We start from the raw sequence: 17,510 nt of genomic DNA, 5'->3' as shown, positions 1-17,510 counted from the left end.
CATGATGTCAAGAGACACCCAATCAGGCTAAGTGAGCACACAAAATCTTTGCTCTTTCTAGGATACGTCACGTGTTTAAACTGTCGATGCGCAACGAACCATCTTCAATGAAGCACAGGTCACTGCAAACATCGCCAGAGCTGCTGCTCCGATCCAGTGCACCACTCGATAGCAAGAATAAGGGCTTACACTTTTCTTTGAAAAACCGAGCCCTCTAAAGTGTAACAGCTTATCCTGCCTAGCCTGTTTAGATGCCACTTATCTATGCAAGCGAAAGTGCAGTTGTGTAATGTATACAGACACCTACATTCACTCCATACTGCTAGAATGACTGTTGGTACAAATCTTAATTCTTCATACCAAACAAAAATGGAGATAACATTATATCATATTTTGCATGTACATATGCACCTTCTGATGGCACACTGGTTCTTAAGCAAGCCTATAAGAAATCATCTGGTCGAATTTAACACGCAAGCGCCGAAAAACAGGACTCTGAGGGAAAAACTTCAACATAAATACACCTGTTCAACTGTACACAATTCAGCTTGCAAGAAATTACGGGCAACGTTCCTCAGAAGTGCCAAAGTGACTTGACAGTAGTTTTTCTTCTTCACTGCCTCAGGAATATAAGGCACTTTTGCCTCAAGTAAAGCAATACTTGAAGCCTAGAAGAGCATGGTAAGGCCCCACCAACTCCATTGTGGTGGCACTTGTGCATTTATTGCATTCGTCATTACCTACTGTAATGCTATTTCATATTGTTCTTGTTTTTTTCATTTGTCACACCAAGCGCCTTGTTGGTGAAGAGGGCTTTTTTTGTCCACCCACATTCATTTACACTGCAACCCACAAAGCAACCATGGCTTAGCGCCGTGTATGCAGTCACAAACAGTGTGGCCCGTAAACTGTTTGCAAAGAGTCTACGTAACTGAAAGTTCAGAAAACAAGGGTTTTGCCATAACATAGCAAGGTACACTAGGCAATTATGCAATGCTTGCCAAACTTTGTACATGCAAAGAAACAGCTAAACAGAAAAACATTTCAACCTATGTCCTAAGGAAAAATGTGAAACTCATGTTCAAAACATCACCATAAAAATACAAACAGCGGCTCCAACTTTATTTTGTGGTGAAGTTTAAATGTGACTGTCAATAGCTTAAAACAGCTAAAAGCACAAAACACTACACACTCTCTTTAACTGCTCATTTTTATACCCAAAAAATATATAACATTTGTTTCTATGGAGAGTCAGGTGACTACCTAATATTTGAAACTGAAGTGGTTTCACTAAACTCATTTCAAATATTTGCTAATATACAGATTCAGTATTCACTATGAAAAGTAATCATTAGCAAGTCATAAAAGCAATCAGTACCTGTCTACCTACACACTGTCACATATATCCAGATTAACCCGCACACACTTCTTACCTGCACCTCCTTGGGAACTCGCCCCAGGGAGCTGGTGGACACCACAGCCACCGACACCCCCACCACTACCACCACCACCACCACTTCCACTAGCAGCAGCTGCCGCCTGCACCTCCTCCGTCCCAGAATTTTTCTCCGCATTCCAGAAGCGTCGCAGATTGCTCAAAGCGGCGGCAGGAGTGTTTGCCAAATCTGTGGTCGCCGCTGTAGGAGCCACAGCCACGGGCACCACCTTGACGCGCCTGTCCCGTCCGGGCCTCTCCCGCGGCCGTGCTAACACACCCGCCTTGGCAACTTCGTGCCTGTCATGCCCAAACGCTGCTCCTGCGAGCAGTGACGATGATACTGACGATGCGGAGGACGACACCATTACCCGGTGATTGTGATTGTGACTAGAAGGGCTCGACACGTGCCCACCAGTGTCCTGCTGCGCTCGCTTGAGCTTGTCCAGCACTCGGTTCTGCGCTATTTTGGCCTGCAGCCGGTTCATAGTCTTTGACAGCTTGGCTGCGCCTCCAGAAGCGGCAGTAGTCCCAGTGCCACTGCTGCAGCAAACGACTGCCGTGCCACCACTACTGGTGGCAACAACCTTTGGCTTGACTTCGGCCAAGCCAAACACAGTGGTTCCCTTGGCGAAGGACACAGATGACAACGGCTGGGAGACGATGGGCACCCGCTGGAGTTGTTGTGTTTGGTGGACGGGGACTTCCTTTGGCAAGATTTTTGCCTGGGACTGGGCACTCCTATGGTTGAGGGGCAGCTCGCAGCTCTGCCGCCCGAGGCTGCCATTTTCAACTGTCCGCTGCGCTTCGGACACGGCAGGTGAGGAGGGCACGCCGGTGGCGAGTGGGGCAGAGACGGAAATTTGCTGCGGCGATGGGGCAGCCGCCGCTGCCACACACCCGGAGGAAGGGGCCTCCGAAAAGTCATAGGGGTCGTGGGGTGCGCCTCCGGGCTGGGGTGACTGGTGATTCTCGCGCTTGAGCAGGGCCCGCAGCCGGTCAGCAAAGCGCAGCTTTCCTTCGGAAGGAAGCGACAGGGCGGCCCGACGCTGTCGCCGTTGCTCCTTGCGGCCTCCAACGAGCGACCCGTCAACGAGAGTTGCCGGGCTAGTGTACAGGCGGGCTGGTACAGGGGCCCCTAGTTTCCCATTCCTACGGAGCAGAAGAAGAGTATTCAATATCAGGTCTATAAAGTGGCAAAATTAGCTTTATGGGATGCACGTGTGCAGCAGCACTGCAAATGAAACCTTAAAAAGCTATAGCCCACAGCATGGCTTAGTTCGTTCACTCGTTAACACAGAATGATACACAAGGACCAAGCAAGGTGCCAGTGATGCCAGTATCTGTATATATAAGTGGTTCCAAAATTTGGTTATGTTCACTAGGACCTCACACAGAGACAGAGAAGGCATCCTAATAGCAAATATCAATGCAAAACCTGCCCGATGGCATTAGTTTAATGCAGTTCTTTTTTTTATGTGATCTACCACACAAAGCCACCATACTGCTTTCCACCGTAGCTTCCACCATGACGCAGTAGTTGAGGCTAGGCACGCACATTTATTCATCACACCATGACACTGAGACAAGGGAATGCCCCTCCACCCCACACCAGCAAACCATATAACTACAAAGTTAGTTCTACCCATATATTTCCTTTCTTTTTTCTTCAAGTACAGCCGTGCCATGGAGACAGTTAAACAGCCACGAGACACAACAGAACCTCACGAAAGTCCACTTACCACAGAATGGTACTGATAAGAAAAAGGTATTGCATTCAGTAACTAATATTAGGGAATTGGCACAATTTCATTTTCCACCCATACAGGTAGTAAGGGATTAATAAAAGCTGACTGCACACCAAAAGGCATGACATATTATGTCCCGGCATTCTCTAAATGTCAGCTTATCTTCGCAGTCAAAGAATGCGTGGCTGCTCACTTCCTGGTGTTAAGCAAAACATGTAATGAGAAGTTCCACTTTGCCAGCGTGCGATCCTTCTATCCAGCTATCATCAGCAGCCACTGAGAGACCAAACTAGACACTGCCCAAGTTACTACTTCAGACTGTGCACCTGTTTCTCACACACCAGTGTTTTTCTATAGTCGTACTCGTCAAAACGCAGCAGAAGACACAACGTATAAAGATAACAAAGTGTGAGACCTCTCTGTACACTTTAGAATAACAACACAGGTGGGATGCTGTGAAAGTTCATCTAGTGCACCAGGTTAATTCTATAATGTCCAAGTTACATGAACATTTTGCCACACTTACTTCGCCTAAAAGAAAAAAAAATGGCATGCCACTTACACGGTGATATATTTAATTAAAGAATCCTAATTATAATGAAAGTTAAGTTCTAAAAAATTTTGTTACAGATGCTGCACTCCATGTGGGCATCAACTTATTACAAGCATAAAAGCAGCAGACAGGGGTGTTTGCAACAAAATAGCAAAGTGGCCAAACCACATCTGGTTGACAGCAATGTTAGGCTTGCAGCCCAATATAATGGTTGTTTTCCTCTTTATCCATGTGCAGTTTCGCCTTCTTGTTGGCAATTAGCACTTCTAAGACATAGTCGTGTTTGAGAATGCATGGCTGGAATATTATGAAGCAATAATAAAAAAAAAAAACATCCCCAAAGCTTACAATACTCACTCCTGCGAAATTTGAGCGCAGCTATTTAGGTGTAATGAAATCGCGATATACTGAGAAAAAGCATTTCAGAGAGCCTGCAGTTCACCAACCTATGACATACCAAAGATTTTCGTGGGTATTGTTGACAAACCTATATGCTAGTAGATAGGATGGGTGGCATTTTGACAGGTGAATATGAACTACCCCAGGCAAGGCTGCACCCACAACCACCAAAACGCACGAGGTACGTGCCATGTTTGGCATTAAATTTTCACAGTCCGAAGATTTTTGTGTACAATGCTCCATATAGGCTTCAGATGTTGCCCTAGAGAGAGCTTACCGTCGCAACATTTTTGAACAAGCCTTCATAAAAAGCGCCCTCCTTTTGCATTCAATGTCCACTGTGCTCTGCATTGACTCTGCTACACAAGAGCACAACGTGAAACCCGCAAATGGGCACTCGAGAACTGTGCTCTAAATCTCAAGAAGACTGCCAACATTAATGCAACCAGCCATGAAGCAATAGTATATTAATGCACCGTATAGCTACCGAAAAGAAACTAAGGATCCATTCTACTCTGTGAAGGCGTATGACCAGTGAAGCTGTTTGAAAACCATCAGATAATGAGGCCAAGGAATATATAGGGGGCATTAATTGTACTGTTTTAAGTATACTGTAGTAATTAATCGTACATTTTAAGTGTACTGAAGTAATTGTGATACAGATATGAAGGAAGTAAAATGGACGAAAAGACAACTTCTCATGGCTATAAGCAGCGCTGATTAACACTGCCAGGTTTGCATGCACGTAAATACCTGATGAGTGGACAAAGGGACGTCCGCCGCCATAGCTCAATTGGTAAGAGCATCGGGCGCATAACTCGAAGGTTGCAGGTTCGGTGCCTGCCAGCGGCAAGTTGCCTTTTCTTCCACTTCACTTCCTTCATATCTACATAACAATTACTACATCCCCTATGTTGGAGATTCAGAGCAACGGAGAAAAGGATTTCTCGGGGCTCCTGGCGCATGCCTCCTCTTCTTCTTTATGGGTTTTTGCTGTTCTAATAAACACCGTCATGGTGTAGATGTGTCTCCGACTACTGTCAATTCTAAAACCCTATACATTCTTTGGCTTCATTATCTGCTGGTTTTCATTAAGGACGTGTCAAACAAAGAAACGAGCCCTCAAAATTCTCTTCCTTCATTCAGTGAAGCTGTATAGCACATGACACAGAGGTGACACTGATTTTCAAACCACAGCCAATCACACACCCTGCCACTAACGCTAAAATGCCTGTCCAGAAAGTCCCTTCTGAATACAGCGGACGATCCTTTATAAAGTTTTCCATTTGAGCATCATGGTACTCTTCCAGCCCCATTCTCCGTTTCGCAATATGCGTCGTCTTGTCTGGCTTGCCGTATGCTCTTCGTGCTTCGTATGCGATCTTAATTGGTGCTTGCTCCCAGTGTGTTTCCTTTTTCATTTTTAGTGGACCAGTCGTGATTCTGGGGTTTGCCAAGTTTCTGTGGTACATAAGTTTTTGCCCGTGGATAGCTTCTTCATATTTAGTGGACCAGTGGTGAATAGTGGAGATGGCCCAATTTCTGTGGCACATATATTTCTGCTCGCTTACAAATGGAATGCCCTAGCCATATAAAGCTTCAATGTAAAAGCATCGTGCACATGTTGAGCTCTCTGGGTGTACCCTCATGACCTGCCATGCCGGTGCATTTAAAGTCTGCATGCGTGTGAATATATGAGAAGCTGTTTCGATTTCGCAAAGCATTGATCAGATTTTATAAAAGCTTCCTTTTGTCAATTTTCTGTCAGTGTATAACAGGCACATTCTCACTTTCACATACCCAAAATGGTTTGTACGACTTTTGGCTTCAACCCCACTCCTTCAGCACAACAGCTCAATACCCCACCCACCCTGCCATGCAAACATCAGGAGACTCAACGTGGTATGAAAATTCACAAACAATGCTAAGCTCATTAAAATGGGCCTAATAATTATCACACTCGATGCTACATTGAAGAAAATAATTGGCAGATATTGCAAGGAGTAAGACAACCTTTTAAAAAATATATGTCTGATATTCAGTTTAAACTTTTTATTCAAAAGCCATCCTGTACGATTCTGTCGGCATGCATTTAAACCAATCAACTTGATGGATGCCTTGGTATTTTAGGTTTGACAGCTGTCAATGTCTCAACACAGAAGTCATGCCACTACGTATACGACAAAGCAAAACAAAGCAAGTAACTATAGTATTTAAGTTTTTTTGTCAAGATCAAATCAAACCAGCATTCCAAGAAGCAAATATGAAAGATGCTGTGAGACAAATCACATTTCGGCCATAGGGTTTTCCCACTATGCAACTGCAAATACGAGTCCAAGAGCACTTGTACAATGTCCCCACTAGAAAATGGCTGCCACAGCCAGACATCAAACCCGCAACCGCAAGTTAGCAACAGCATGCCACTTCTAGTGGTTCGCTGAAAGATACGTCTTGAAAGTAATTAATAGGCTGCTATTTTAAAGTTCTGAATTTTGTAAGCATTCGGAGGTTGGTACACTAGCTGCAATAAAAAAAAAAAAGAAAGAAAAATCGCAAGCCAGACAGCTTCCGCCAATGCTTTACCGTACTTCAACATTCACATGCATGTTAATAATCACATGTGCTAGTTTAACGTCAGCACTCTTCTTTTTGAGATTCTTCACAGGGCAAAGACACAGCTCGCACTGCACGAACAAAAATATGCACTAGCTCAGTGCATCACAAAGGTTAACATCTTTGCCTTAACAAAGAGCTAACCGCAGAGGGCAATTATATATACCCCAGGCACAGAAACATGACGTCATGGCTGACACATGCAGCGCTAAATATTTGTCATAGGTCCATACAGACTAAGGGAGAGATGACAAACACACTGACGTAGGACTATGACTGCGGCTTTGTATAGCTAAGATTGGCTTGTTGCTTTTTCTTTTTAATTTTTTGCAAGACGGTTCTTTCGACTTGAAGTGCTACATGCACCTTTTATGCAGGTAAAAGCTGGAAGTCTTTTTTCTGTAACTTGCAGTACGAAGCTGATGTGAAGTTGTTTGAGAATGTCAATGCATTTTCTAATCGACATCTTTATGCTCATAAATCACTGCAGCCCTTTCCTGAATTTTTGGTCACTCTGTTGTACTCTCATCCAAACCATGTACGTGTATGCCAAATGCGCAAGGGGTAAGAGCCTCTGTCAGGCACTATGGCCTTTAGCTGTTACTGTTATTTCTGTATTCAGAAAGAAATTATTGAACTTCAAACAGTGCAACAGGTGATCAAGTTGAAATTTTTATGCATGCTGCCTCTTTAACGTGCGTAGCACAGCATTTAATGGTTGTAGACAAATAGAGTAAAGGTCTAATTCGCATGGCTGTGAGAACCCTGCATCACAAAAGCAAGGGCCAGTCTGCTATTACTTGTGTGGTAATAATGCCACGTAAGATTTAAGGCACGAGAAGGATGGACCCCAGGTGAGAGCGTAGGAAGCACTCCTTATCTTAGTGAGTCACATCCTACACATTGAAACAAAACAAGAGGGTTCCAAAAAGATAAAGCCCTGAAGTGGTCAATAGCACACAAATGAAGGACTCTGCTGTAGCTGACCTACAGATGTCACCGACAGTTCTTTGATATGCTCAGAAACTTTTACTGTGTGCTCAGTTCCTGCCGCCTGACCATTTCTACCAAATTACGCAGACACCTCAAGTTTTGTTCCTTCAAAACAAATTTTCTGTTGCCTGCCATGCCTACAATAAAGCACCCTGCATCACAAACATTTCTCATTTCAGCTCAAATGTCCATTTTCTTGGGACCTTCGAAGTATTTTTAATAAATAAATGACACTTGCCGACACTCATACATCATCACTGCCCCTTTCATCTGTTTTGCACATTACACAATGGACAATAAACAGAAAGTATCTGCAAATGCTCATAAAGGCATGAAAGCTTTGCCTGTAGCGTCTGCGATGCCATCACTAAACCACTGCAAATGACAATCTGAGGAGTGATTTCAATTTAAAATAGCAATGTTATTTAGCTACATTTTTAATCTTGGTGCCACAAAAGGAAATAGTACAGCTGTTTTCTGATCATGTTTAAGAAAAGCTTCAGAGAAGCTTTGAGGCATGTCGAAAGAAGCCCACTGATAACACAAACTAAGATGCACAGCATATCAACCACACACAAACAAAGGAGGGCGGAACAAAAACCGAAACTTGCAACCCTTAGAAAAGTGAAACTTGTTGCTGTGCAGATACAGCCTTTTCCTAATCAACAAAGTGCAAAACAAGGTTATCTGCTGCAGGAAGACACAGAGATTGCATGGGGGGAGGCTGTCAGACTGCAGCCCATGTCTTCCGGGTCAACAACCTTATCTTAAACCTTATCCAAGTGGGCAGCACAAGTACAGCGCGAATTCCAACGTCACCATACTAAGCAGAAAAAAGAAAGACATCTACGGCTAAACAAAGAGCTTGTAATATGTTTAAATAAACACGGCACTTTTAAAGGGACACTAAAGAGCAAAATGATTTCTCACATTAGTAAAGTAGTCTTCCACGATACCAAAAACACCACGCTTGCTGCAAGAAGACGCTTAATACGCGAGAAAACGCGCAAAAAGAAAATACAGGTGGCGACGCCACCTTGGAATTCCCGCACCATTTGCCGTGACGTCACATATTTTTGACGGCGCCTGCTTGGGCCTACGTAGTTCCTAATCGGTTAAATCGAAGTACATTGTCCTCTGAGGGGGCCAGAGACTTGACATAACGAGTTTGTGCAGACTTCGTCGAGCCAGTGGCGGCAAAATACGTTAAATGCTCTTTGAAACCTTTTAAGTCATGAATTACAAAGTTCGGCGCGAAATTTTAAATTGAAACTTTGAACTTGGTTTTCTCCTCTAATAATAAACCTATGGTGGTAAAATAAGCTACGCAAGAGTTCTCCGAGCACACTTTATCAATCTAAACCAATTCATTGTTTCTCTTTAGCATCCCTTTAATGCGATACTATGATAACTCGTTATGGGGAGTACATCAATGTTTTTGCAGTACAGACGTTCGCCCTTGTTCGGGGAAACACTGAGAAAAATGAGGTAAATCAAAGAAGTGATGATACGTCAGAGGGACACCGAGATAAATATATCAAGCTGTATGTAGTACATGTTCTCACCCTGAAGAATTGTGGCTTAATGCACAAGAATAATGAAGAGCCGCAAATTCCGGTATATAGAAGTCATTTTTCATAAGTTTTGACAATCAACACACGACACTACACGAAATCGCACCAAAACGAACGCAAGAAAAAATAAACCGGAAACGCCGACTCCAAGCTTCTAATTACCGAGTGAGGCACTGCACTGCTGAATCAATATAAGGGGACAAGACGTGGGTTTCGAGTACTGCACTATTTCTTACTAAAGGGCCCACACCCGCTAACCACGAGCGTCCAAGTAACAGACGCTAACGGGGTGCTACGTTCTGTTCACAGGCGGTGCTTCCAAGATACGTCATGAAGCCTACCTACTACGCTCGCGGAAATTGCGGCAACCCCCACGCAAAGAGGAAAAAATACCTCACGGCAAAGCAAATGTCAGCCACGCAGTAATACATCAGCATTAGAAGCGCACGGTAACGGCCGTGCGTCCAGCAGCGCTCGCAATCGTGCGACTTCCCGACACCTGTCAAACGAGAGCACCGCACACACGCGCCGACAAAACGACCAAAAACAGGGTTTCGTATACTTACTGTTCTTCAGTGGCGAAGCCGTGACACTTGTTGTTGAGCTTCGTGGCGTTACCGCTACCGTGGGAGAACCCAAGAGTGTTTTCCTCGAAGATTTGCCGAATGCAGTACGTGTATCCATTCAACTGTCCCTGTTTGTACAATTTCGTACTGCGAACAGAAAAAAAACGGAGCAACAATCACTGAATCGCGTCAGACACAGCAGCCACGCACCATGAAGGCTACATAAAGCGAGCGAACGGCGCTAAATACCGTATTAATCACTCGCGATTACACATAATTGACACCAGTGTTTACATAGAACGGATGAAGCGAGAGTTGACTGCGTACTGAAAGCGGATTTTTATTATGGTTTTCGCAGTATACAACCGCTCAGACGAAAGCGAAAACATACCGCACAGGCTTTCGCAACAATACGGGGCAATGTAGGCGCGTCGAGACAAAAACGTTGCAAAGCTAGCGCATTTTACCGAGCAGCAGTCAGCCGAAGAGGACTAGGCCTAATCATTGCACATTCGCGTCCCTTAGGAAGAGCAGAATTAGGCTTACGCAAAAAAGTGTTTTATCTCGGCTAAAGAATACGAGCACACGCTAACGCTAGGAACATAAATTTTCTCCAGCCCAAGGGCTCAAGGATTCCGATTTTTTTCGGCGTCTATCTTAAACGTAAGCGTAAATGATCGCCAAAAAGAGTCACATTTGAAGGTCACTTTCTTAGGGCTAGCTTCACAAAGCATAAACATTGTCAAATGTATATCCGTGCGGGGAGCCGTGAAAATGTGCGAAGGAATATTTACCCATTTTTGTTCATTATCAAGCTTCTCACTATGACGTACGCTTCCTAATCGGAGCCAATTCGGAGAATATATCCAACATCCGTGTGTAAAATCATGGTATGAAGGGAAACCACAACAAATAATATGGCTGCCGTTGCGCTGACACAAGTTGATTCATACAGCTTATCTGTCGCCACCAAATTAGTAGTCAACGATAATGCCCAAACGACTAAAATTATTATTGTAATAAACTCTCAATTTTATTTAGAGTAATATTTTACACTTGTGATTTCTTTTGTTAAGTTTAGCTCGCTATGAAAAAGTTTTTCTGGCTTCCTGTGGATTTGTTCGACTAGTGTCTGTGCTTGTGCCGTTGTGTTCCCTTCCCATGTGCGTGCGCAGTGTGCGCGTAACTTCTTCACTGCTTGTATGTTTTGCATTTCGCTGTTAAACTTACGACAAACTCGGGCGAAAGTCGAGGTAAGGGGCTGCGCTTTGACATGTCGAGCTATTTGCTGGCCGATGTGATCTAGTAAACACTTTTCTTCGGACGAACAGAGGAGCGGCACGCGCTGGGAACGTCTGCTACCGTGTAGCGCTTGAGCGTTTCACCTTCACGATATTTCTTCCAGGCAGAATGTCGGGGGACAACGTTATGCCCAAGATCGACGTTCAGAAGGAGCTGAGCGGATCGGCGCAGCTCAACTACATGAAGATCGTGGAAAGGGAGAACATGGAGCGAGTGCGGAGGTTGAAACGGATCCGACACCGAAACCTGCTGACGGGGTTTCTCCTTGCCGGCGGAGTGTGTGGAATATGTATCCTTGATTGGCGTGTTTCGTTAATGAACGCTTTGATTTTCGTTTAAAATGTGCCCATTTCAGGCAGGCGGGGTTAACCTTGCCCTGTGATATGTGGCCCACCCCTTTCAAATTACGTCAGCCTACTGCTACTTCGTTTCTCAACGAATGCTCAGTATTGCAAACGATTGTATTCCCGTCTTGATTTGTTTTCTCCTTGTGTTGGCTGAAGCCAAAGTACAAAAGCCAACGTGTTTGGAAGCTTGGGCTATATATATATATATTGATGGTATGCGTTTAACGTTGAGGCAGTAACGCGTTTATTAGAAGATTGCAGCAGCTGAAGCGATCAGCGGTCCAAGCCGAGCAAGCGCGAGCACCAACAACAAACCGTCTTCGTCTTCTTCTTTCGCTGGCGTTCTTGTCTGCGCCCTACCATGTTACAAATCACTCCCCCGCGGAAAAGGAGCCATCCTGGCGACCTAAGGAACAGGTACAACTGGTGGGTCATAGTGCGGCTTCAGTCGATCGACGTGAACAGTCTCGCGGCCGCGACGACGGCGGTCCGTAGATGATTGAACAGGCTCAATAATATAGTTGACTGGGGATGTTTTACGTAGGACGCGGTAGGGGCCTTCGTACTTAGGCAGTAGCTTTGTGGAAAGGCCAGGAGCAGAGGAGGGAACGCGAAGCCACACCAACGTTCCAGGCGAATATGACGGAGTAGGCAGGTTTACGTCGTGACGGTCCTTCTGGCGCGCTTGGTCTTGGGCGGTTAAAGAACGCGCGAGTTGTCTGCATTCCTCGGCATAATTGGCGACTTCAGATAAAGTCGTGGATTCTGAAGCGTCCGGGCGGTACAGAAGAATGGTATCCATAAACGAGGAAGGTTCACGGCCGTAAAGAAGGAAGAATGGAGAGAATCCTGTCGTAGACTGAGTGGCGCTATTGTAGGCGTAAGTAACAAAGGGTAGTATGCGGTCCCAGTTGGTGTGGTCAGCGGACACGTACATGGACAGCATGTCGCCCAGTGTGCGGTTAAAGCGCTCAGTCATTCCGTTGGTTTGGGGATGGTACGCGCTGGTTGTCCGATGCACAACGTTGCATTCACGAAGGAGGGCTTGCACGGCTTCAGAAAGGAACGTACGTCCGCGGTCGCTGAGTAGCTCGCGAGGTGCGCCGCGGCGAAGAACGAGTTTTTGAAGAATGAATAAGCCGACTTCACGTGATGTGGCCTCTGGCAGCGCTGCAGTTTCAGCATAGCGTGTCAGGTGATCAATAGCGACAATCACCCAGCGGTTCCCGTCAGGTGTGTAGGGAAGGGGGCCATACAGGTCTATGCCGATGCGATCAAAGGGCCGGGAGGGACAAGGCAACGGCTGTAGTGGTCCAGTGACTGTGTGCGCTGGGCTCTTCCGGCGTTGACACTTGGAGCACGAGCGTACGTACTGTCGGACAAAGCGGTACATTCCACGCCAGTAGTACCGCAGCCGGAGGCGTGCATACGTTTTTATTACGCCGGCGTGGCCGCACTGGGGATCCGCGTGAAAGGAGGCGCAGATATCGGTCCGTAGCTGGCGAGGAATCACCAGCAGCCATTTGCGGCCCTCAGATAGGTAGTTGCGGCGGTACAGGAGCCCGTCGCGTACGGTGAAATGTCGAGCTGTGCGTCGCAGCGAACGAGTGGCGGTAGGTGGTGATGGCCGAGACAGGAACTCCATGATAGAGACTATCCAAGGGTCCTGGCGCTGCTCAGATGGCATGTCAGCGTATGTAAGTGACGCAGAATCGTAGCTGGAAACAGACGCAGTTCCGTATTCATGGGGAAGAGGAGAGCGGGAAAGAGCGTCGGCATCTGAATGTCGGCGGCCTGACCTGTAGACGACACGGATGTCGTAGTCTTGGAGACGTAACGCCCAACGAGCTAGACGACCAGATGGGTCTTTGAGTGACGATAACCAGCAGAGGGCGTGGTGATCAGTCACAACATCAAATGGGCGGCCATATACGTAAGGTCGAAATTTCGTGATTGCCCACACGATGGCTAGACATTCCTTTTCTGTGACCGAATAATTCTCTTCAGCTCTGGTGAGAGTGCGGCTGGCGTAAGAAACGACGTACTCGTCGAAGCCAGACTTGCGTTGAGCAAGAATAGCGCCAAGGCCGACTCCACTGGCATCCGTGTGGATTTCGGTAGGGGCATCTGGGTCAAAGTGACGAAGAATCGGTGGTGATGTCAGTAGATGACGTAATTTCGCGAATGCGTCGTCGCAAGCGGAAGACCATGCTGTGACACCTTGGCTGTCAGCAAGTAGGCGTGTTAAAGGAGCCATTATGGAGGCGAAATTACGGACAAATCGCCGAAAATACGAGCATAGGCCTATGAAGCTCCGGAGTTCTTTCAGTGTTGACGGCTTGGGAAACTCGGCGACGGCGCGGAGCTTCGCGGGGTCGGGTAGAACACCGTCCTTGCTGACAACATGCCCCAAGATGGTGAGCTTCCGGGCGGCAAAATGGCACTTTTTCAAATTCAGTTGGAGCCCAGCATGTGTGAGGCATTCGAGGACACATTCGAGGCAGTAACGCGTTTATTAGAAGATTGCAGCAGCTGAAGCGATCAGCGGTCCAAGCCGAGCAAGCGCGAGCACCAACAACAAACCGTCTTCGTCTTCTTCTTTCGCTGGCGTTCTTGTCTGCGCCCTACCATGTTACAATATATATATATATACAGGGTGCTTCAAGAAATGTGTCCAGTATTTTTTTAAAATCACAGAAAGGAGGTATCTGCCTGCTACCTGCGGCGTTACCTTTACTGTGGGAGAGGGGGTTTTGAGATGCGTACAAACATTAATTACGGCAGTAATTATAGAAATTAGGAAAATTAAATTTTTAAGCAGTGGAAATAAGTGGTCGAGTCAAATGGGCGAATGGAAGCCCTTCCTGAAAATAGCCTATAGCCGCTTTGAAATTTTTGAAAGGCGGCCACTGGTAATCACCGCGGAGTGATGAAATCTGGCTCATTTTGCTGGCGATACCGAAACCTACGCACCAAAAAGCGCGTCTGCTATTCACTGCGGAAACGCCCTCAGTGACGACACTGTTTCCCTCGCACGGGTAGGGGGGGGGGGGGGAGGATAAGCGTTGCCACAAAACGAAGTATCTAGATCAACGGATGATAACGGCGCTCGCTTATCCTCCTCCCTCCTCCCCGTGCGAGGGAAACAGTGTCGTCACGGAGGGCGTTTCTGCAGTGAATAGCAGACGCGCTTTTTGGTGCGTAGGTTTCGGTATCGCCAGCAAAATGAGCCAGATTTCATCGCTCCGCGGTGATTACCAGTGGCCGCCTTTCAAAAATTTCAAAGCGGCTATAGGCTATTTTCAGGAAGGGCTTCCATTCGCCCATTTGACTCGACCACTTATTTCCACTGCTTAAAAATTTAATTTTCCTAATTTCTATAATTACTGCCGTAATTAATGTTTGTACGCATCTCAAAACCCCCTCTCCCACAGTAAAGGTAACGCCGCAGGTAGCAGGCAGATACCTCCTTTCTGTGATTTTTAAAAAATACTGGACACATTTCTTGAAACACCCTGTGTGTGTGTGTGTGTGTGTGTGTGTGTGTGTGTGTGTGTGTGTGTGTGTGTGTGTGTGTGTGTGTGTGTGTGTGTGTGTGTGTGTGTGTGTGCGCGCGCGTGCGTGCGTGCGTGCGTGTGTAGAACAGACAATAGGTGTGGACAGTAAGAGCAACGGAATGGTAACCATGCGATGGGAAACGCAGTTAAGGTATGCAGATAGTTAGGTTGAGTGACAACATTAATAAGTTCACAGCGATAAAATGGAATCAGCTCGCACAGGATAGGATAAACTGGAGATATTGGGAGAGGCCTTCGTCCTGCAGTGGACTAAAGCAGGCTGAGAATGATGATGTGTTGAAGGGAAGTTAGCAGTCTTGCTTGTGTGCGTCTTTTTTCTTTTTTTATCATCGCGAGCAAACACTGAGCAGCTATGCATGGCCAGCTAGCGCAACAGGTAGACCTTCTTTGCATGTTTAACAACATACGTTTTTAGTTATTCCAATTTTTTTTTTCCTTTGGCAACATCATGCCGTGCTATGTGTGACTCACCTTGACATGTCGTGCAGTTGCATACTCGGTGCTTGCCGTGAAGCAGGAGAAGTTTCTAGACAACTTCGAAGAACCAGCTCCAAAGTAGACAAGATGGTGCCTAGTGTTTATTCGTGTACAAAGTTATCTTGTTCCTCGACGCTCAACATGCGTGGACCCAGTGAAATGTGTTTGTTTCTGTAATAAAAGTACATTTAGTTCACCGTTATCTGTAGTTACGCTTTTCTCGGAAAAATAAAGACTGCTGAGTACATAACGTCCACAGTGTAAGAAATCTTATTGCATCATGACCAGGACCCATATCCAGAGAAGATCTCCGATGCAATGCATTCTTAGATTCCAGTGATATCTTTATTAAAGGGCCCCTCACCAGGTGACATAACGAATTTTAGTTAAACATTGGAAGTTGTTGCGAGCCCAATAAAGAGCATTATGCCACAAGAATTTTCCTAATCAGTCTGTTAAAAGCTGAGAAAAAACAATAATTTTTAGTGGCGCGAAACTATGATGCGAGGAGACGAGCTGCAAACCCTTGCCACTCGCCCCGTGTAGCCTTCGCAAGTCAAATCCCTTCCCTGCCCTCTTCGGCACGCGAGCAGGAGGATCACATAACGCATACGCATGAACATGTCGTGCGCACACAATGTGACGAGCACATGATGTGCCCCGAATCAGCCCGAGCTCCCGAGACGTGAGCGGTGTTGTGGCAGTGTTCTCTGCGCTTCATCTCTGCAAGTTATGCCGAATGCGCCCTCGCCGATCACTTGGCTTCCAACCTATTACTGAGCACGAAAGCTGCGACATTTGTACAGACGCGAGACTAGCAGTGTGCCGCATGAACATCTAGTTAGACGGGGGAGGATAAGTGAGCCTAATGAGCGCTGGAACGCGGTAGAAAATTAGTTTCGTTATAAGGGGTGGCGTCTGCAGGATGCGCAAAGCGCGAGAACACGAACGCGTGCGAAACGGAGGTAGATTAGTCTCGAATCTCGCTGTGAGTTGCAGTAAAAATGAAAAAAGAAAACGCACACATTCCGTTTGTGTGTTTTATTATTGCTCTCAAGTTTTATTCATCCATTCAAGCAACAAATTGCACAAACTACACGCCGTGTCAAATAATTATCGCAGTGTCACGTGCTACTGTTGGTGACGTCAGAGCACAGTCATCTACGTAGAGGAGCAACGTCACAGCACTACCTTCTATGTAGGGCCATTCCACCGTGTACGTCATACCCTCATTCTCTGGGTGCGCGGCCGCGAGAAGAAGGGCAAGCAGCATTCAGCTTGAAATTTGACCCATTTGCGCGGCGCGTAGCATTGCAAATTTTGGCAGACATAATCGTGAACGCCCAGTGCATGCATTGCGCTCGTCAGCTCAAAATTGTCAAACCTGGTGAGGGGCCCTTTAACTCACCGATTACTGTTGCAATTGACAAGTACCAGTTGCTCTGCAAATTTTCGTATGCAGAGACAAGTTGTGTCAAAATAAGGTCTGGAATTCGTCCTTGGAGACTACTAGGATCGCCATGAACCGATGATATGAAGGCACAGGTACTAGGTCTTAGCCACAGTGATGTGTTTAACACCGATATTTCATTCAAGCGACAAAGCTTATACTACCACGCAGGGTTAATTGTTCCTGTTCTATTATTTTTTTACAGCGGAGCCGTCAAGTTTTACGTTATGCAATCACTTCTCAGTTAATAATCATCATCATGAACCGGCACACACTGTAATTGTTCTCTTCATCTTCTGCTTTGCTCCCAGAGCAGGTGCGCCAATTTGTCTGGCGTGAGATGCAATAACCCTGTTGGATGAGAGAACAAGTACAGAAAGGACAAAAGGAGAAATTCCTGGCAAAAAAAAGTTTCTTGGCGACGCGGGATGCAAACCCGCGTAGCCACAATCCAAAGGCGAGCGTCCTAACCACT

At 46.1% G+C, this 17,510-nt stretch overlaps 2 protein-coding genes across 2 annotated transcripts in view; one reads left to right on the top strand and one right to left on the bottom strand.

Moving 5' to 3' along the window:
* The window catches only part of LOC119394119 (uncharacterized), a 50,281-nt gene extending 39,460 nt beyond the window's left edge, over positions 1 to 10,821 (bottom strand). Inside the window, exons 1-3 of the mRNA XM_037661367.1 lie at positions 10,676 to 10,821; positions 9,882 to 10,028; positions 1,434 to 2,587 (exon numbers count right to left, since the gene is read on the bottom strand). Of these exons, the coding sequence (XP_037517295.1) occupies positions 1,434 to 2,587; positions 9,882 to 10,028; positions 10,676 to 10,689 (1,315 nt within the window). The 5' untranslated portion in view covers positions 10,690 to 10,821. The remainder of the gene's footprint in view (positions 1 to 1,433; positions 2,588 to 9,881; positions 10,029 to 10,675) is intronic.
* Positions 10,822 to 11,008: 187 nt separating this feature from the next.
* Positions 11,009 to 15,787, top strand: LOC119394117 (cytochrome c oxidase assembly factor 3, mitochondrial). The gene is made up of 3 exons (XM_037661366.2): positions 11,009 to 11,134; positions 11,287 to 11,472; positions 15,597 to 15,787. The coding sequence occupies exons 2-3, from the start codon at positions 11,292 to 11,294 to the stop codon at positions 15,665 to 15,667; spliced, it is 252 nt and encodes an 83-aa protein (XP_037517294.1). The 5' UTR covers positions 11,009 to 11,134; positions 11,287 to 11,291; the 3' UTR covers positions 15,668 to 15,787.
* Positions 15,788 to 17,510: the final 1,723 nt, after the last annotated feature.

Source organism: Rhipicephalus sanguineus, chromosome 5 (genome assembly GCF_013339695.2).
Source record: "Rhipicephalus sanguineus isolate Rsan-2018 chromosome 5, BIME_Rsan_1.4, whole genome shotgun sequence".
Lineage (NCBI taxonomy): Eukaryota > Metazoa > Arthropoda > Arachnida > Ixodida > Ixodidae > Rhipicephalus > Rhipicephalus sanguineus.
This window is presented reverse-complemented; position numbering and strand designations above follow the sequence as displayed.

Bases quoted from the DNA above. Each gene is read 5' to 3' on its own strand.
- LOC119394117 (XM_037661366.2), top strand. From the start codon at position 11,292: ATGTCGGGGGACAACGTTATGCCCAAGATCGACGTTCAGAAGGAGCTG. The intron at 11,473-15,596 runs GTATCCTTGATT...CATGTCGTGCAG, and splicing joins CGGCGGAGTGTGTGGAATAT to TTGCATACTCGGTGCTTGCC.